The 21740-nt window shown below is 45.7% G+C and overlaps 1 protein-coding gene across 1 annotated transcript in view; it reads right to left on the bottom strand.

The window, feature by feature from the left end:
* The window catches only part of LOC124795569, a 286431-nt gene that overhangs the window by 208794 nt on the left and 55897 nt on the right, over positions 1-21740 (bottom strand). Inside the window, exon 4 of the mRNA XM_047259641.1 lies at positions 40-285. Coding sequence (XP_047115597.1) covers positions 40-285 — 246 coding nt within the window. The remainder of the gene's footprint in view (positions 1-39; positions 286-21740) is intronic.

Here is a 21740-nt window from a genome sequence, read left to right as displayed (position 1 = left end):
ACCTACTGTGAGCTGGGTTTACGGCCACGCAATACCGACCTGCTCGAGTGGGACGTCTCCGATCTTGCTGACCATCTGCTGCCACGCGGGCCGCACCTTCTGGCGGTAGGAGTCGTAGTAGTCGACCAGGCTGAAGTTGGCCTGCGGCGTCTTCCTGCCCTGGCCCTTGGCCTTCTTCTGGTCCTGCGGCGCCGGCAGGAACACCTTGCGGCCCAGCGCCTCCGCCTGCTTGTGCTTCAGCTGCAGCAGCATCCCGCGCCACGCCGCTGCACCGCCGCCGTCCACCTGCAGGCAAACGGGACCCGCTGTCAGGGCGTTCATTCGCTGCCACCGTCACAACATTGCCGTAAACGCACGCGCTTATTTCCTGTTCCGTGGGCTGCGTAGTGGGTTGGGGGTTTCGTTACACTAGATGTTGAGCGTCAGTGACAGAGGGGAGCGTAGGACATTATTTTCTACATCTACATACATAATCCGCGACCCGCCATACGGTGCGTGGCGAAGGCTACCTCGTACCACAACTAGCATCTTCTCTCCCTGTTCCACTCCCAAACACAATGAGGGAAAAATGACTGCCTATATGCCTCTGTACCAGCCCTAATTTCTCTTATCTTATCTTTGTGGTGAGTACAATTGTACTGCAGTCAGCCTCAAATGCTGGTTCTCTAAATTTCCTCAGTAGCGATTCACGAAAAGAACGCCTCCTTTCCTCTACAGACTGCCACCCGAGTTCCTGATGCATTTTCGTAACACTCGCGTGAAGATCAAACCTACCACTAACAAATCTAGCAGCCCGCCTCTGAATTGCTTCTATGTCCTCCCTCAATCCCACCTGATAGGGATCACAAACGCTCGAGCAGTACTCAAGAACAGGTCGTACAGTAGAGCGTCGATTATCCGAAGTAATTGGGGGACATGGGTGTTCGGAAAACTGGTTTGTTCGGATAATCGAACTGTACATATTTATTTGTCAAAAAGAAGTACTATACAGTAAATTTATTCATAAAAACGGGCATCTCTTTTAGTATTACAAAGTAACATACAAAGGCAACTTCAGTAGCAATATATAGTATGTGGCACAGTTTATTAAACAAAAATATATACATATTACATACGCATTTTGCATGAACAATACACACAGTACACAAAATTAAAATTAGATAAAGTGTTTGCAGATTCACCTTCTTCTAACCTTTTAATAATCTCGTACTTGACCCTCATATAAAGGACAATACGTTTACGTTTAAGCATTTTGTATCTCTTCTTCACGCAGCAGCACACGAGTGGTTGTAACAGAGAACAGAAGGTGACTGTTTGCACCGTCAGAAGCTCTTCTTGGGGGCGCGCAATCCTTCAAACTGCGCGGAGCTGGCGCAGCTGTTGCTGTGTACAGCTTTGATACTGCCGCTACTTCTACTGCCAGTGCCAAGCCGACAGAAGTGTGCTGATTGTTGAAACACAGAGATTGGCGACTTGGCCGGTCAGCAGCGCCTTGTGAAAGCCCCATTAGAAGCAATATTCCGCCAGCGGTGGCCGAGTGCGGCGACTACTGTGGGAAACTTGGTTTGGGAGTGAGGGGGATGATGGACGGTAGGGTGGGAGAGTAAAAGGTGCGAGCGAGCACACAGTTCGGTTAAACGGTAGTTCGGTTGACCGACGTTCGGATAATCGACACTCTACTGTATTAGTGTTTTGTCAGCGGTCTCCTTCACAGATGAACCACATCTTCCCAAAGTTCTACCAACGAACCGAAGACGACTATCCGCCTTCCCCACAACTGCCATTACATGCTTGACCCACATCATATCGCTCTACAATGTTAGGCCCAAATATTTAATCGACGTGACTGTGTCAAGCGCTACACTACTAATGGACTATTCAAATATTACGGGATTCTTTTTCCTATTCATCTGCATTAATTTACATTTATCTGTATTTAGAGTTAGCTGCCATTCTTTACACCAATCACAAATCCAAGTCATCTTGTATCCTCCTACAGTCACTCAATGAAGACACCTTCCCGTACACCACAGCATCATCAGCAAACAGCCGCACATTGCTATCCACCCTATCCAAAAGATCATTTATGTAGATAGAAAACAACAGCGGACCTACCACACTTCCCTGGGGCACTCCAAATGTTACCATCACTTCCGATGAACACTCACCATCGAGGGCAACGTACTGGGTTCTATTACTTAAGATGTCTTCGAGCCACTCACATACTTGGAAACCAATCGCATATGCTCGTACCTTCGTTAGGAGTCTGTAGTGGGGCACCGAGTCAAACGCTTTCCGGAAGTCAAGGAATATGGCATCCGTCTGATACCCTTCATCCATGGTTTGTCAGGATTGGCGTGAGGGAAAGCGATACTTTGGGGCGGTGGAATGCGTTCTGTCCTTGGTTCAATGGGCGAGGTGTGAGTGGAACATTGGTGAGTCCACTATGTCATGTATTGACACATACGACCCTTGAACAAACAGAGTAATACATTGTGTTTTAACCCGCTCAATTCCTCACGGCAGCAGTACGGCACGGAGTCATAGCCTGCAGATTCCAGTGACCGCTGTTGCGACGACGGCTCCTATTGCAGGTGAAACGTCCCCATTTGATAAATTATAAATGACTGTGCTGATAAACCTCTTACGTTATTTGATTTTCAAACAGCTGAGCAAAACTGAACGTACTCAGACATTCACTAAACTGACACACAATATTTCTTAGCGCAACGCAATCTGACCTTCAATAATCCCTACAAAAGAATGGCCCTGACTAACAATAACCTATACCTTTCATGAATCACTTACAAAAATCTTCGTTACTCGAACTACAGCAATACAGCGAGCGCCAATACTGCCAGCTAAATGAAAGATTCTACATCTACATCTACATCTACATGACTACTCTGCAATTCACATTTAAGTGCTTGGCAGAGGGTTCATCGAACCACAAACATACTATCTCTCTACCATTCCACTCCCGAACAGCGCGCGGGAAAAACGAACACCTAAACCTTTCTGTTCGAACTCTGATTTCTCTTATTTTATTTTGGTGATCATTCCTACCTATGTAGGTTGGGCTCAACAAAATATTTTCGCATTCGGAAGAGAAAGTTGGTGACTGAAATTTCGTAAATAGATCTCGCCACGACGAAAACGTCTTTGCTTTAATGACTTCCATCCCAATTCGCGTATCATATCTGCCACACTCTCTCCCCTATTACGTGATAATACAAAACGAGCTGCCCTTTTTTGCACCCAATCGATGTCCTCCGTCAATCCCACCTGGTAAGGATCCCACACCGCGCAGCAGTATTCTAACAGAGGACGAACGAGTGTAGTGTAAGCTGTCTCCTTAGTGGACTTGTTGCATCTTCTAAGTGTCCTGCCAATGAAACGCAACCTTTGACTCGCCTTCCCCACAATATTATCTATGTGGTCTTCCCAACTGAAGTTGGTCGTAATTTTAACACCCAGCTACTTACTTGAATTGACAGCTTTGAGAATTGTACTATTTATCGAGTAATCGAATTCCAACGGATTTATTTTGGAACTCATGTGGATCACCTCACACAACCTAAGAGAACTGCTCAGATTGTCACCGAGGTCATTTATATAGATCAGGAACAGCAGAGGTCCCAGGACGCTTCCCTGGGGAACACCTGATATCACTTCAGTTTTACTCGATGATTTGCCGTCTATTACTACGAACTGCGACCTTCCTGACAGGAAATCACGAATCCAGTCGCACAACTGAGACGATACCCCATAGGCCCGCAGCTTGATTAGAAGTCGCTTGTGAGGAACGGTGTCAAAAGCTTTCCGGAAAACTAGAAATACGGAATCAACTTGAGATCCCCTGTCGATAGCGGCCATTACTTTGCGCGAATAAAGAGCTAGCTGCGTTGCACAAGAACGATGTTTTCTGAAACCATGCTGATTACGTATCAATAGATCGTTCCCTTCGAGGTGATTCATAATGTTTGAATACAGTATATGCCCCAAAACCCTACTGCAAACCGACGTCAATGATATAGGTCTGTAGTTCGATGGATTAGTCCTACTACCCTTCTTAAACACTGGTGCGACCTGCGCAATTTTCCAATCTGTAGGTAGAGATCAATCGGTGAGCGAGCGGTTGTATATGAGTGCTAAGTAGGGAGCTATTGTATCAGCGTAATCTGAAAGGAACCTAATCGGTATACAATCTGGACATGAAGACTTGCCCGTATCAAGCGATTTGAGCTGCTTCGCAACCCCTAAGGTATCTACTTCTAAGAAACTCATGCTAGCAGCTGTTCGTGTTTCAAATTCTGGAATATTCCATTCGTCTTCCCTGGTGAAAGAATTTCGGAAAACTGCGTTCAATAACTCCGCTTTAGCGGCACAGTCGTCGGTAACAGTACCATCGGAACTGCGGAGCGAAGGTATTGACTGCGTCTTACCGCTTGTGTACTTTACATACGACCAGAATTTCTTCGGATTTTCTACCAAATTTCGAGACAATGTTTCGTTGTGGAACCTATTAAAGGCATCTCGCATTGAAGTCCGTGCCAAATTTCTCGCGTCTGTAAATTTTAGCCAATCTTCGGGATTTCGTGTTCTTTTGAACTTCGCATGCTTTCTTCGTTGCCTCTGCAACAGCGTTCGGACCTGTTTTGTGTACCATGGGGGATCAGTTCCATCTCTTACCAATTTATGAGGTATGAATCTCTCAATAGCTGTTGCTACTATATCTTTGAATTTGAGCCACATCTCTTCTACATTTGCATAGTCAGTTAGGAAGGAATGGAGATTGTCTCTTAGGAAGGCTTCTAGTGACACATTGTCCGCTTTTTTAAATAAAGTTATTATGCGTTTGTTTCTAGTGGATTTGAAAGAAACAGTATTGAGCCTAGCTACAACGGCCTTGTGATCACTAATCCCTGTATCAGTCATGATGCTCTCTATCAGCTCTGGATTGTTTGTGGCTAAGAGGTCAAGTGTGTTTTCGCAACCACTTACAATTCGCGTGGGTTCGTGGACTAACTGCTCGAAATAATTTTCGGAGAAAGCATTTAGGACAATCTCGGAAGATGTTTTCTGCCTACCACCGGTTTTGAACAAGTATTTTTGCCAACATATCGAGTGAAGGTTGAAGTCCCCACCAACTATAACCGTATGAGTGGGGTATTTATTTGTTACGAGACTCAAATTTTCTTTGAACTTTTCAGCAACTACACTCCTGGAAATGGAAAAAAGAACACATTGACACCGGTGTGTCAGACCCACCATACTTGCTCCGGACACTGCGAGAGGGCTGTACAAGCAATGATCACACGCACGGCACAGCGGACACACCAGGAACCGCGGTGTTGGCCGTCGAATGGCGCTAGCTGCGCAGCATTTGTGCACCGCCGCCGTCAGTGTCAGCCAGTTTGCCGTGGCATACGGAGCTCCATCGCAGTCTTTAACACTGGTAGCATGCCGCGACAGCGTGAACGTGAACCGTATGTGCAGTTGACGGACTTTGAGCGAGGGCGTATAGTGGGCATGCGGGAGGCCGGGTGGACGTACCGCCGAATTGCTCAACACGTGGGGCGTGAGGTCTCCACAGTACATCGATGTTGTCGCCAGTGGTAGGCGGAAGGTGCACGTGCCCGTCGACCTGGGACCGGACCGCAGCGACGCACGGATGCACGCCAAGACCGTAGAATCCTACGCAGTGCCGTAGGGGACCGCACCGCCACTTCCCAGCAAATTAGGGACACTGTTGCTCCTGGGGTATCGGCGAGGACCATTCGCAACCGTCTCCATGAAGCTGGGCTACGGTCCCGCACACCGTTAGGCCGTCTTCCGCTCACGCCCCAACATCGTGCAGACCGCCTCCAGTGGTGTCGCGACAGGCGTGAATGGAGGGACGAATGGAGACGTGTCGTCTTCAGCGATGAGAGTCGCTTCTGCCTTGGTGCCAATGATGGTCGTATGCGTGTTTGGCGCCGTGCAGGTGAGCGCCACAATCAGGACTGCATACGACCGAGGCACACAGGGCCAACACCCGGCATCATGGTGTGGGGAGCGATCTCCTACACTGGCCGTACACCACTGGTGATCGCCGTGGGGACACTGAATAGTGCACGGTACATCCAAACCGTCATCGAACCCATCGTTCTACCATTCCTAGACCGGCAAGGGAACTTGCTGTTCCAACAGGACAATGCACGTCCGCATGTATCCCGTGCCACCCAACGTGCTCTAGAAGGTGTAAGTCAACTACCCTGGCCAGCAAGATCTCCGGATCTGTCCCCCATTGAGCATGTTTGGGACTGGATGAAGTGTCGTCTCACGCGGTCTGCACGTCCAGCACGAACGCTGGTCCAACTGAGGCGCCAGGTGGAAATGGCATGGCAAGCCGTTCCACAGGACTACATCCAGCATCTCTACGATCGTCTCCATGGGAGAATAGCAGCCTGCATTGCTGCGAAAGGTGGATATACACTGTACTAGTGCCGACATTGTGCATGCTCTGTTGCCTGTGTCTATGTGCCTGTGGTTCTGTCAGTGTGATCATGTGATGTATCTGACCCCAGGAATGTGTCAATAAAGTTTCCCCTTCCTGGGACAATGAATTCACGGTGTTCTTATTTCAATTTCCAGGAGTGTATATCATCGGAGTCTGGGGGTCGGTAGAAGGAGCCAATTATTAACTTAGTTCGGCTGTCAAGTATAACCTCCACCCATACCAATTCGCACGGAGTATCTACTTCGACTTCACTACAAGATAAACCACTACTGACAGACACAAACACTCCACCACCAATTCTGCCTGATCTATCTTTCCTGAATACCGTCTGAGACTTCGTAAAAATTTCTGCAGAACTTATTTCAGGCTTTAGCCAGCTTTCTGTACCGCTCTCAAAACTCTGCCATCTCTCTCCCCACATCCACCACTGCTGGCGGCTCACCTCCAACTGCCCGACACTACAATAGTGAATATTCCGACAATGGCAACCAGCCACAGACTGCACACAGCACAGTCAGAGATTTTCATACAGAGCGCTACGTGGCGTTACCAACATAAAAACCTAAACAGCGTACTTAAATAGCCCCCATGCTCCACACAAAAATTTTACAAATTGTTTTGGGCAGTGGCCAATACATATTTGTTAATTTTTTTATATAAACGCTAACAAATGTATCAAATGCACACAATTATTGATACACTGTTTGTCAAAAGCGCCGGCCGGGGTGGCCGTGCGGTTCCAAGCGCTTCAGTTGGGAACCGCGTGACCGCTACGGTCGCAGGTTCGAATCCTGCCTTGGGCATGGATGTGTGTGATGTCCTTAGGTTAGTTAGGTTTAAGTAGTTCTAAGATCTAGGGGACTGATGACCTCAGTAGTTAAGTCCCATAGTGCTCAGAGCCATTTGAACCGTTTGAACCATTTGTTAAAAGCAAAAATTGTCGACTGTCCATAAAGACAGTCCTGATCATTCATCACAGTAGTAATTACATTGCACAAAGTCTGATCAGTAAAAGAAAATGCACACGGAAGTAGTCGATTTCCATGCAGTCCTGAAGAAGTAGTGTTGTCCTTCCAACGGAAAGACAGTGCTGACTGGGCCACAACAGAGCAAACCGACAGCACAATCAGTCGAAGTTTTGAAGAATATTGGTAGGTAGGTCATCACAGAGCAGACGCCGGCCGCGGTGGCCGTGCGGTTCTGGCGCTGCAGTCCGGAACCGCGGAACTGCTACGGTCGCAGGTTCGAATCCTGCCTTGGGCATGGGTGTGTGTGATGTCCTTAGTTAGGTTTAAGTAGTTGTAAGCTCTAGGGGACTTATGACCTAAGATGTTGAGTCCCATAGTGCTCAGAGCCATTTGAACCATTTTTGAACAGAGCAGACCCACTGTAGTCCTGGTAGAGATTATGGTATTGGTGGGCCACTAGACGTGCAGACGAACTGCAGTCCTTGTAGAGAGAATGGTATTGATGGGCCATCAAAGGTGCAGACCCACTGCAGTCCTTGTAGAGGTAATGGTATTCGTTGGCCATCTCCCTCCCCACATCCACCACTGCTGGCGGCTCACCTCCAACTGCGCAATGCTACGCGCTGTTTCCATCCAACTGCCCAACACTACAACAGTGAATATTCCAACAATGCCAATCAGCCACAGACTCCCCACAGCACAATCAGTAATCTTCATACAGACTGCTATGTGGCGTTACCAACATAAAAACCTAAACAGCCTACTTACAGAGGGAGCGCAAGGCAGCATATTCTTCCACTCAGCACTGTACCCGTGACCCACTGCGGCGGCGCAACCTTCTCCTTATGAAGTCGCTCGTTGCATTATTAACAAGCGGCTATGGCGTGGCTTGGCGTCCCAGAATCGAACTAGCGAACCTAAGCTTCGGCGTCTTCTGGTGGAGTTCATCAGCCTCTAGGTTCACAGGTGACCCATTTGGTGACGCCGCAGCCCCCTCGTTCTCACCAGCCAACTGGGTAAGTACCACACCAACTTCTTTCCGGTAACATCTGGGGTGCCATCTTCTGCACTGACCTAGTGGCGCGGTACCGATGTATTCTTCTGTCGAGCAGCGTTGCAGCTAAGTCGTTGCAATGAAGTGTGTTTTCCGCTGACTAACCATCGGTTTGTCCATCCAGGCGACGTTTCTTCGTCTCTTCTTTCTCCTCTCAAAGCACTGCCTCATGCCCGTTTACCGGAGGTGTTTATGCGTAGTTTTCTCCAATGTCGCGAAGTTTCTAGGGCGGCGACTGACTTCTTGGTCGTTGATCTATGCTTCTCACGTTGGACAAACACGTGGCCAATGTCGACACACGTGACGGATTCCCTTGTTCCACCTCTATGCGAGCATTGCCCTGTCGTAATTGTCCGCATCGCCCGATACGCCACGCACGTGAGTTGATTCTCGCGACAACTCCTGGAGCATTGACGGTTGACGTGCAAACTGGGCTGGACGTTGTTCTCCTTGACAGCATTGCCAGCCTGCTCTGTCGTTGATCTCTCCCAAGTGCCGGCTGCTGCTGCGCGAGCTCCGCTGGTAATCGGCCTCCTTTATCGACTGATGCCGCTTGCGAATACTATGGCTTAGCGTGTCAAAGTCTCTAAAATGTTCAGTTGTTGGTGTTGTTGTGGTCTTCAGTCCTGAGACTGGTTTGATGCAGCTCTCCATGCTACTCTATCCTGTGCAAGCTTCTTCATCTCCCAGTACCTACTACTATATACATCCTTCTGAATCTGTAGTGTAATCATCTCTTGGTCTCCCTCTACAATTTTTACCCTCCACGCTGCCCTCCAATGCTAAATTGGTGATCCCTTGATGCCTCAGAACATGTCCTACCAACCGGTCCCTCTTTCTTGACAAGTTGTGCCACAAACTCCTCTTCTCCCCAATTCTATTCAATACCTCCTCATTAGTTATGTGACCTACCCATCTGATCTTCAGCATTCTTCTGTAGCACCACATTTCGAAAGCTTCTATTCTCTTCTTGTCCAAACTATTTACCGTCCATATTTCACTTCCATACAAGGCTACACTCCATACAAATACTTTCAGAAACGACTTCCTGACACTTAAATCAATACTCGATGTTAACAAATTTCTCTTCTTCAGAAACGCTTTCCTTGCCATTGCCAGTCTACATTTTATATCCTCTCTACTTCGACCATCATCAGTTATTTTGCTCCCCAAATAGCAAAACTCCTTTACTACTTTAAGTGTCTCATTTCCAAATCTAGTTCCCTCAGCATCACCCGACTTAATTCGACTACATTCCATTATCCTGGTTTTGCTTTTGTTGATGTTCATCTTATACCCTCCTTTCATGACACTGTCCATTCCGTTCAACTGCTCTTCCAAGTCCTTTGCTGTCTCCGACAGAATTACAATGTCATCAGCGAACCTCAAAGTTTTTATTTCTTCTCCATGGATTTCTAATACCTACTCCGAAGTTTTCTTTTGTTTCCTTTACTGCTTGCTCAATATACAGATTGAATAACATCGGGGATAGGCTACAACCCTGTCTCACTCCCTTCCCAACCACTGCTTCCCTTTCATGTCCCTCGACTCTTATAACTGGCATCTGGTTTCTGTACAAATTGTAAATAGCCTTTCCTTCCCTGTATTTTACCCCTGCCACCTTTAGAATTTGAAAGATAGTATTCCAGTCAACATTGTCAAAAGCTTTCTCTAAGTCTACAAATGCTAGGTTTGCCTTTCCTTAATCTAGCTTCTAAGATAGGTCGTAGGGTCAGTATTGCCTCACGTGCTCCCATATTTCTACGGAATCCAAACTGATCGTCCCCTAGGTCAGCTTCTACCAGTTTTTCCGTTAGTATTTTGCATCCGTGACTTATTAAACTGATTGTTCGGTAATTTTCACATCTGTCATCATCTGCTTTCTTTGGGATCGGAATTATTATATTCTTCTTGAAGTCTGAGGGTATTTCGCCTGGCTCATACATCTTGCTCACCAGATGGTAGATGTTTGTCAGGACTGGCTCTCCCAAGGCCGTCAGTAGTTGTAATGGAATGTTGTCTACTCCTGGGGCCTTGTTTCGACTCAGGTCTTTCAGTGCTGTGTCAAACTCTTCACGCAGTATCGTATCTCCCATTTCATCTTCATCTACATCCTCTTCCATTTCCATAATATTGTCCTCAAGTACATCGCCCTTGTATAGACCCTCTATATACTACTTCCGCCTTTATGCTTTCTCTTCTTTGCTTAGAACTGGGTTTCCATACGAGCTCTTGATATTCATACAAGTGGTTCTCTTTTCTCCAAAGGTCTCTTTAATTTCCCTGTAGGTAGTATCTATCTTACCCCTAGTGAGATAATCCTCTACATCCTTACATTTGTCCTCTAGCCATCCCTGCTTAGCCATTTTGCACTTCCTGTCGATCTCGTTTTTGAGACGTTTGTATTCCTTTTTGCCTGCTTCATTTTCTGCATTTTTATATTTTCTCCTTTCATCAATAAAATTCAGTATTTCTTCTGTTACCCAAGGATTTCTACTAGGCCTCATCTTTTTACTTACTAGGTCCTCTGCTGCCTTCACTACTTCATCTCGTTCAGTTAATCTGTACTAAGTCTTTACGTATTTTTCTGCCGGATGTCTGCTTTGAACAACGATAAATAACGCAGAATTATTATACACCCTGTGCGAACGGCCTTGCCGCGGTGGTAACACCGGTTACCGTCAGATCATCGAAGTTAAGCGCTGCCGGGCTGGGCTAGCACTTGGATGGGTGACCATCTGGTTTGCTGAGCGCTGTTAGCAAGCGAACTGAGGAGCTACTTGATTGAAAAGTAGCGGCTCCGGTCTCGGAAACTGATGTGCGGCCAGGAGAGCGGTGTGCTGACCACATGCCCCTCCATATCCGCATCCAGTGACGCCTTTGGACTGAGGATGACACGGCGGTCGGTCGGTGCCTTTGGGCCTTCGTGGCCTGTTCGGGAGGAGATTATACACCCTACAGCTGTTCTTGTAGTCACTATATGCTGCACACAATGTCCAGCCTACAAATCACCATGGTGGATAGCCGTTGTTACACCTTCTGTCGCAGTGAAGGGGCTAGCAATGATAAACAACTAAAAATTCTCGTTTGTCAAATTGTCATGTACATAAAACGTAGGAAACACAGATTTTTATCAGAGAGTAAGGTATCATGGTTGAAATATACACGTTATAACAAACTCGTTACATGCAGACTGATATTTATAATAGGTAAATAACGTTTCTTTTTAATTTTTAATGCCCTTTGTAGATGGAAGGACATTACAGTCTCCCAAAATAGGTAATGGTTTCACACTCAGTGATTCTTAAAAGAGACTGGATGCTAGATTTCTCTTCAGAAATCGAACATTGGTTTTACATGTTTGTTAATCCTGCGCTGTGGAGGTTGGATCACGTAACTTGGTTGGCTTGATTTATACTGAAAAATATCAAATGGCTCTGAGCACTATGGGACTTAACTTCTGAGGTCATCAGTCCCGTAGAACTTAGAACTACGTAAACCTAACTAACCTAAGGACATCACACACATCCATGCCCAAGGCAGGATTCGAACCTGTGATCGTAGCGGTCGCGCGGTTCCAGACTGTAGCGCCTAGAACCGCTCGGCCATCCCGACCGGCTATTTGTACTGAGATGGGTAGTCTAATTATATATGAAAAATGAGCCTGCAATGAGTAATATTCTGTTTGTTATTGAAAATTATGTCGAAATAATATACTCGCTTAGAAACAGCGAAAAAATGGTCTATTTCGCTGAAATAACTGATCGCTATGAATCGATGACAAAAATTAAGACAATTATAAATAAGAACGACAAAAATTACATGCTGTTCCCTGTATAGACAGCCAAACAAAAAAAGTGAAGTACCCATCAGGAGAAGAGCAAACGAAATGAAACGTCACGTATTGAGAGTCCGCGATGTTACTGCAATGGTTTCCAAATCGAGCCAGTTTATCAAGGTTCAAATGGCTCTAAGCCCTATGGGACTTATGATCTGAGGTCATCAGTCCTCTAGACTTAGAACTACTTAAATCTGACTAACCTAAGCATATCACACACATTCATGCCCGATGCAAGATTCGAACCTGCGACCGTAGCAGCAGCGCGGTTCCGGACTGAAGCGCCTAGAACCGCTCGGCCACAGCAGCCGGCGTTTATCGAGGAACTTGGCAGAATGAACCTAGTTATCACAATGCCGTTACACCCCCTCTGGCAGGAAAACACGCAATATCTCGCTTGGGGATGGTGTAATAAAGCCTTTGCAGTCTTTTTATTATGGAACGTTCGTCCACCACTCCTGTAGCTAATCCTTGGTTTTCTGAATACTCGCACTGGGATGGAACTGATGTTCGAGATGATCCAACACTTGTTGTGTCAGGGACAAATCTGTGGATTTCACAGGTCACAGAAGTATCTCAGTATCAGGCAGGCAGTTCACAGAGGTACGTCCCATGTGCGGACGAGCACTGTCCTGTTGAAAAATAGAAGTTACCGTCACGCAAGAGGTGACACATGCGGATGGAAGATGTTTGTGACATTCCAGTGTGCTATCAGAGTTCCCTCAGTCAGCACCAGCTGCGACCTGACGTATTCGACGGCTCCTCACACTGTGATGCCAGGAGTAACATCACTGTTTCTCCCCAAAACAATGGAAGAATGGGACGTCTCTCACGTCACAGCCCTGTTCGCCGACAATAGTCATCAGCGACATTGCAGCACTAGGATCCGTCGCTGGAGAAAATTCAGCACTGTTTAGCAGCAGTTCATGCTTCCCAGTCAAGGTATCGCTCGAGAAGCAGCCGTTTCCGTACGACGGTGTGTGGGGCGGCGGTTAGAAAATTTACTGTTGTATAAATGTTTGAATGTTGAAACACTTCATTTCCCGGCCGATTAACCATATGTGCGGCGGCGGGTGGAAATATTGTTGTTAAATGTTCCTATTATTTATGCTGTCTTTCGCCGCTCTCAACACTGGCTCTCTAACTACAATATTGGCAACCAGAAAGTGATTAGCAAAACGTGAAGCCGGTAATTAGAATTCCTAGTGCCCACTTCATCTGAGAATACACTTATAGTTACAGCTTATAGCTCTGATGAATTAGGAGATTGTCTGGGATTTATATTCAAAAACGGTCGTGAAAAAACGTTCTGTATTCTGAAAGTCACAGATGAAAACAAAAGAATCCACACAATCTAACTAACAGAGCAGTTCAGAGTCTAATGCGCTGATGCAACTATAAATGTCCAAATTAAATATTTAAATGAATCTCGCCATAATTTGATGATAATGTTTCATCAAACGCCACGCTAAATAATGGTAGAATGTCTGTCCCGCGGCGGCACATGAAAATACGACATACGCAAACTGAAAATCGATAATTAAAGTCATCCCAGAATTAACACTTCACTCGAAAATTATTTCATGGTTACGCGCATCCCGAGTAACTTAATACGGCATCCGAGGCTGTTTATAGCAATGATACCGACGCGACGCGACTCCCGACACAGATGGCATGCTATTCAGCGTCTGGAGAGAACTGGGGCCTTCCTTCCTCGCGCAGCGTTCTTATATATAAAGCCGCGGTGCGGACGGCTAAGGGAACGCCTGATCAAATCTGCTCTCCCGACTAGCCGCTAGGCTAGTAATGCACCACTTTAAGTCATTGAATAAATCGTAGCTTCTTTTGCTGAGGGCCGATGAAGCTCTCAATTTAAATGTGCATTCAACACACAGGTAAGTAATCATAATAAAAGTTTGACGTGGCTAAGTTAAATGTTTTGGGCGAGAGAATTAATTTAATTACACTGCACGCAGTAGACGAGCTCTGAACTTGCCCTTTTGAGATACGCTATCGCTATAGTTTTAAAGTTATTTAAATGAAACTTCTCACATCTTTATGATTATAGCGGATCTCCATTCTACTTAAATATAAATATCCTAGCCTTATTTATTAGCCTACTAATCTATCTTGCTTCCTTAAGTTTTAAGACAAAAACCAGAAAATTATGAATTTCAACTAAAATCTTAACTTGTGAGATCCAAAGTACTGTTTCTATTAAATTATTATTGAAAAGGAATCTAAGTATAAATTTTTAAATCTCTAGCTCTTTTCTGTTGCGCCAATGATTTTTACAGAAAAACGTCCAAATTTTGAAAATGGTTAAAGTTATTGAACTGATATTCAACACATATTAATTTAGTATTACTCCTGACATGCTAGAAACATTTTAGGTTATTTACTTGATTTTTAAAGTATTGCGCAACATTTATGACGTCAGAGCTATATGGAAAGACTGATGTGCATTTATTACGGCGTGAGTAAGCTGCTTCCCTACAGGTGCCTCAGAAGTCTGGCTGCTCCTAGTCTCCAATCAATGGTGAAGGACCATTGCAGGCAGTCCATTCCTCGTTTTTGGATGGCAGCTGCAGATGTGAAGGGGGTTACACCATGCGGTGTTGCACAGTTGTGGATATCCTCCCTTGTGGTGGTCAAATCAGGTAGAGCAAAATTTTAGAGGGCAAGAATGCCTAGTCTCATGTTCCCATAGAGTCCAGCATTAGGCTGTTGTCAGATCCGAATGTCCCGCTAATCTGGATTACTGCACGACTCGACCAACTAGAGACCGACAATGTGGCCTCTTTATAACTATAAGAGGTGCTGATAACGCTTTCTTATAGGAGCGTTCAGTATCTCCATGGCCTTCAGAGTGATCAGTCAACATCTGACACTACTCGCGCCCTTTACGTACCGTACAAGGCCTAGTAACAAAACTAAACAAGAAAAACCCTAAGCTCTCCTATGGCTGTTCTATCTACTCTAAGTATCGAAACACCTGCTGCTCGTGTATAGATGTACACAGCTACAGCTACATCTGACCATGTCTTCTCGGTGCTTCATTTTTTTATCAGGGCCATGAGCCTTATTTATCTTCATATACATATTTTCATAGTCACATCTGAGATGACAAATGCTTCTGTAAACGAGAGCTTTCCCAATCACATTACCAAATATTGACGACAATGCAGCCTCTCATTGCCTCAGATATGAAAAACATAGTTTGAATCGAAGTCCTTCACATTATTCATTTGTTCATGTCTACATAGGTATTGCAGTGACAGTGGTGAGGTTTACTGAGATGACATTATTCACGATCCTGGGTGGGGCTGTAGTGGTGTGGTGGCAGGTGGCAGCCAGTGGACAGTCATGGCTACAACACTGGTTGATTAAGTCCTCTTTTTGTTTTTGATGACAATTAAAGGAGCAAATGTGGAGTGGGAGAGTGGTCAGTGCCCCCCCTCCCCCTAACATACGCGGCCATGGCTGGTGACGTGTGCTGCTATCAACAGCACTGCATGATCCCTCACGCGATCGTGGCAGCTGGCAAAGTGGTGATACCAGCACGGCGGCAGCAAATCCGTCTCAGGAACAGCGCCAGGTGGTGCACGACAGACGGACAACATGTGGCATTAGGCATCTAGCCTGCCCATGTTGCTCAACATTATGTGTACAAGGGAATAAGTGAGATCAAACCGCGACCCCCAGCATGGATGATGACGGTGGTGTGCGCCTGCACTGGGTGATGGTGGACAGCGTGTGCCTGCTTGGTACAGAGAACAGCAACAGCATTCACCCTGGTCACGCAATGATGGCTGGGCAGAAGACGACCGGCAGTACGTGCCAGCCATTCAGCAGCTGACCTGCTGAGGGATAAGCGCCAATCTGGCAGAGTCCCAGCTCACCACAGGCAGCGACCTGCTGCTACTGACAGCACAGTCTGGCGGTGGCAGCATGCTGGGTCATCTTGGATGGCGAACAGCTGTGTACCTCTCCTCGTGAGTAGCGGCTGATGCTGACTACAAGCTGAGACTGAGTCTAAATTGGGTGGTATATGTACGAGCTGGGCCAACCAGTGTTTCTGTCATGACAGCTGGTGATGCTGGGTGCAATCGTTGGGAAAACATGAGATCATTTTCCGTAGCTTTCTTGTCATGTCAGGATCTTCAGAAGCCCTGTATGGGCTGTAATGTCTATTAACGTCTTTCAAGGGGGCTGGGTGGCGTCTTCTAGAACGTCAGCTTACTGAATACATGTTCTTGCTTTCTGTATGTGTGGCAGAACGCCTAGTGACTGAGGTGTTTTGTGATATCATCCTCATGACATCGTTTTGCTGAGCCAGTCACAAGGGCCATTCGCCATGCTGGACAGAACTGTTGCACAACACTATAGCTGCATCAAACACGCGTAGATCTCCACGAGACCCAGTCCCAGCAGCATAAATAAGAAGCCACAAGAACTGCCATGCACCATCGATACTTTGCCTTGTGAAAGCACTGACACTGCGTACAGTCTGCTGATTTGATATTGTCTCTCCGTCATCTGCTAGAGTAGCGCAGGCAATAGCCTACCATGTACGCAGACCTCATGATTTCACACTGCCCAATGGCATACCAAATGTGACAGCGGTTGTCACCTGACAACCGAAATAAGATTTTTATATACAAAGAAGAGAACATCTGCAGAAACAGTCGAAGCGCTGGCTGTATACCTGTTTTATTGTTGCGAAATGACGTGGCGTAATACGCAAAATAATTCTATTCAGATTGAAGTAGATGTAGAAGCCTACTAACTCTTACCAGTTTTGAATATGCAAGGACATGTTCGACGAGAATTTCTAGTACACACAGGGGTTAGATGGAATAAAAACAACCAAATAAACGAAAAACTTAATGTAATAAAGTATTATGGAAAGCTCGGTTTAAACAAAAATCTACTCTTCCTCTTTTGAAAACATCACTCAGTAATCGCACCAAAACGATAATGGTTAGACTGTATACTTCTAGCAAATTTCTCTCAGTCACATCTTTTGCAATAACACGCTTTGTCATAGGTGATATACAAGGAAATCCGTCGCGGCGGTGCAGCTTGTGTTGCTGACAGTGTCATTCAGACAATGCAAAACAATGGACGCAACCTTCAGATTCGAGGGACTTTTCAAATGGTGTAACATACAAATATGTGCAATAATGCACCACTTTCATTGTTATTAGTTACCTTGCAATACATAATATTTTCGATGCATTTCAATGTATTTAATCAGCTTCTATTTTCCATTGACAGATGTGAAAATTACAGAACTATCAGTTTAATAAGTCACAGCTGCAAAATACTAACACGAATTCTTTACAGACGAATGGAAAAACTGGTAGAAGCCGACCTCGGGGAAGATCAGTTTGGATTCCATAGAAATATTGCAACACGTTAGGCAATACTGACCTTACGACTTATCTTAGAAGAAAGGTGAAGGAAAGGCAAACCTACGTTTCTAGCATTTGTAGACTTAGAGAAAGCTTTTGACAATGTTGACTGGAATACTCTCTTTCAAATTCTAAAGGTGGCAAGGGTAAAATACAGGGAGCGAAAGGCTATTTACAATTTGTACAGAAACCAGGTGGCAGTTATAAGAGCCGAGGGACATGAAAGGGAAGCAGTGGTTGGGAAGGGAGTGAGACAGGGTTGTAGGCTTTCCCCAATGTTATTCAATCTGTATATTGAGCAAGCGGTAAATGAAACAAAAGAAAAATTCAGAGTAGGTATTAAAATCCACGGAGAAGAAATAAAAACTTTGAGGTTCGCCGATCACATTGTAATTCTGTCAGAGACAGCAAAGGACTTGCAAGAGCAGTTGAACGGAATGGATGGTGTCTTGAAGGGAGGATATAAGATGAACATCAACAAAAGCAAAACGAGGATAATGGAATGTAGTCAAGTCGGGTGATGTTGAGGGTATTAGATTAGGAAATGAGACACTTAAAGTAGTAAAGGAGTTTTGCTATTTGGGGAGCAAAATAACTGATGATGGTCGAAGTAGAGAGGATATAAAATGTAGACTGGCAATGGGAAGTAAAGCGTTTCTGAAGAAGAAAAATTTGTTAACATCGAGTATAGATTTAAGTGTCAGGAAGTCGTTTCTGAAAGTATTTGTATGGAGTGTAGCCATGTATGGAAGTGAAATATGGACGATAAATAGTTTAGACAAGAAGAGAATAGAAGCTTTCGAAATGTGGTGCTACAGAAGAATGCTGAAGATTAGATGGGTAGATCACATAACTAATGAGGAGGTATTGAATAGAATTGGGGAGAAGAGGAGTTTGTGGCACAACTTGACTAGAAGAAGGGATAGGTTGGTAGGACATGTTCTGAGGCATCACCAATTTAGTATTGGAGGGCAGCGTGGAGGGTAAAAATCGTAGAGGGAGACCAAGAGATGAATACACTAAGCAGATTCAGAAGGATGTAGGTTGCAGTAGGTACTGGGAGATGAAGAAACTTGCAAAGGATAGGGTAGCATGGAGAGCTGCATAAAACCAGTCTCAGGACTGAAGACCACAACAACAGCAAGACCTTATATCTTGTTTCAACTGCAGTTATCTTCCAAGCCATCGACAACCACTGTACATCTTTTTCAGAATTGTTTTCTACAGGGATAGGCTGTGCAAAGTTACATCTCCAGCCCAGTGCTGTCTCCTCTTTTGCACTGTCGTGTCCTTCACCTCATATTCTTTGTGAGGATGTTAAAAAACTACTCTACCACCCCCGACAGAAACAAGTGATCACACCCGTCTCGCCTAGTTCGTGAGCGTCCCCTTTAGTACTGGTAAACAAAGTGAACGGCTCCATCCACTGTGAAGAAACAGTTGATTCGCAGCTGGTGATTGACAACTGTTTGATTCCTCATCCGTTTTTGCAAAATAAAAAGGCGGTGAATGGTACTCTAAAATCTTGCGACTACCTTCCATCCAGACTCCAGACGACTACTTATTTTGAACAGCCTATTTGGCCTCTACCAATACTAAAGGCCTCCTTTTGGCATTTCTGGCGTCACTGGCATTTTCCAAAGGTACTTCGAACAACTGATATGAGATAATGTGTCATGCTGTAGTTATCTCTATGTAATCGTCGCATGTAACACCCATGAGCATCTCGAGGAGCTCACTTTTTCCGCCCTTCAGAAAGCCAGTCTGAAATGCAATCTCAGGAACTCTCATGTTTTTCAACAACTGACTCGTGAGCTTAATTATAAGGAAAGTGGGATATTTCCAGCCAAATACCAAGCGGAGACATGCCTCCACCTTCGAATTTAAAATAACTACGATCTTTGATGGGTAAGATTAACTACTGTAGGAAGTTTAAGGCGAATATAGTGCAGATTGAACCGTTCCTTAGTGCCCTCTGAAACAATGTGCTCCGCACTCGTAAAGTGCCCATCGAAATGGACCGTGTTTGGTGGTATACACCCCTGAAAAATCTTTGATTCTTGCAATAGATGCTTCCCACCATGGAATTGGCGCGTCCTTTCAAATCGGAAAGTGGATGAGTCAGAACACCTGATGACTTTTCATTTTCAAATAAAGCTCAACAAAACTGTGCGCAGATCGAGAGAGATGCCCTTCCAATCATCTATGCAGTTTACAAATTTTACACATAGCTCTAAGCTGTAAAATTCCAGCTAGTCACAGATCACTTCACTCTCCTCTCACTCATCGTTGCCTGACATAAGAGCACAACGCTTACAGCGGTGGGCTGTCTTTTTATCTGCATACAAGTGCTTCACCGCTCACAAACCAGTGTGACAGCATGTGAATGCAGATGACTTTTCCTTTGTCCTGGAGAGCCCCAATGCAGAATTTGACCAACAGGAGGCCGTGTGCTTCCACATCGAGTCAAAGGCCCTTTTCACTTTAGACGATGTTTCAGTCAAGGCATCGAAAACTACGGCAGGATCGCACAAGGACCTCATGATACATTATTTTTAAGTGGACGAAAACAGGCTGATCGGATCACTTCTTTACGAGATTGGACCGAACATAACAGTGCTACATTTCTGTGAAACATTGGCTGTGAGCTCAGGACGGGGTCTTCACACCCACTACAGAAGAATTGTCCCCCCACCCTCCAGGTGTTCATACCATCCCCACTGTGTACTTCAGTCCTTGCTCAACATCACACTGGTCTCTAGGGTGTTGTGCAGATGAAGAAATTGGTCCACTGCCTTGATTACTGGCCAGCCATCAACACCGACGTTGAAGCGCTGGCCATGACATGTGTCCCGAAGGCATCACCTCCCAAAGTTTTTTGACCGTGGCCCCAGCCTGCTGCTTCTTGGGACAGTTCACGTGGACTTTGTGGGTCCTTTTCTCAACTCAATGAGGTTAACTGTACAGACTCTTTCTCAGTCCTCCTGTCACCAGACTGTATTCCACAATGGCAAAACTGACTATAAAAGTAAAATGAAGGCTTTCACGACCGGGTGACATGGCTGTTGAAATACTTTCCGGGATGTGAGGTCGTGGTCCAAGAACTTTTCTGCTCCTTACGTTTCGTCCAGGACTGCGCTGGACTTCCACAGAGGCGCTGCTCCGCGGAGCAGCGCCTCTGAGGAAGTCCAGCACAGTCCTGGACGAAACGTAAGGAGCAGAAAAGTTCTGACTATAAAAGTGCCCACACAGGCGTTCGTAATCGAAGGCCTGCCACAGACCACAATTACTGGTATTGGTCTCCAGCTGACCCTTTATGGAGTTTTGCGCTCAACATGGCATATAGCATCTTCACTGCTCCTTTTCATCACCAATGAAATGGAGAGGTGAGTAGATGGTTTGCACTATTAAGGCCAGGATGAAGGCATTGATTCGGTTTTCTTCTAGTGAAGACTCTAATGGTGTTTTTAAGTACTATAGGTCCACGCCCCATCACAGACAAGAGCCCACTGGAAATTCTACATAGCAGAAAACTTTTAACTATCATCCACCTCCTCCAGCTGTGACAACAGTACCAACATCTTTCATAACAATGTAGCTTCGACAAGGCAGAGTGGGTATATGTGTGGATGATATCCAAGATGGGCCCCCACTACCATCATAGGTGTAGAGGGCTACTAACTTTACTACGTGGACACCGATGGACTCCACTGGTGGTGTCAAGAAAACATCTGAGGCAACAACCTTCTTCCATGGCTACCATCCCTGCACCTGCAGCTCAGACCGCGCAGCCAGGAGCTGCGTTCTGCACGTCCCCTCCACCCCCCCCCCCCCCGTCCCACCTCTGAAACAGCAGCAGCCTTAGTAGGTCGACCATAGTCGCTGCTACCACTCTGCAGGGCTTTGAAGTGGTGCCTTGCTCCTTCTCTTGACACAGCTAGTCCCAGTGTTTCCAGATGGC

The sequence above is a fragment of the Schistocerca piceifrons genome, chromosome 4 (genome assembly GCF_021461385.2).
Source record: "Schistocerca piceifrons isolate TAMUIC-IGC-003096 chromosome 4, iqSchPice1.1, whole genome shotgun sequence".
Classification (NCBI taxonomy): Eukaryota; Metazoa; Arthropoda; class Insecta; order Orthoptera; family Acrididae; genus Schistocerca; species Schistocerca piceifrons.
Note: the sequence above shows the minus strand (reverse complement) of the source record. Positions and strands in the feature narration are given on the sequence as shown.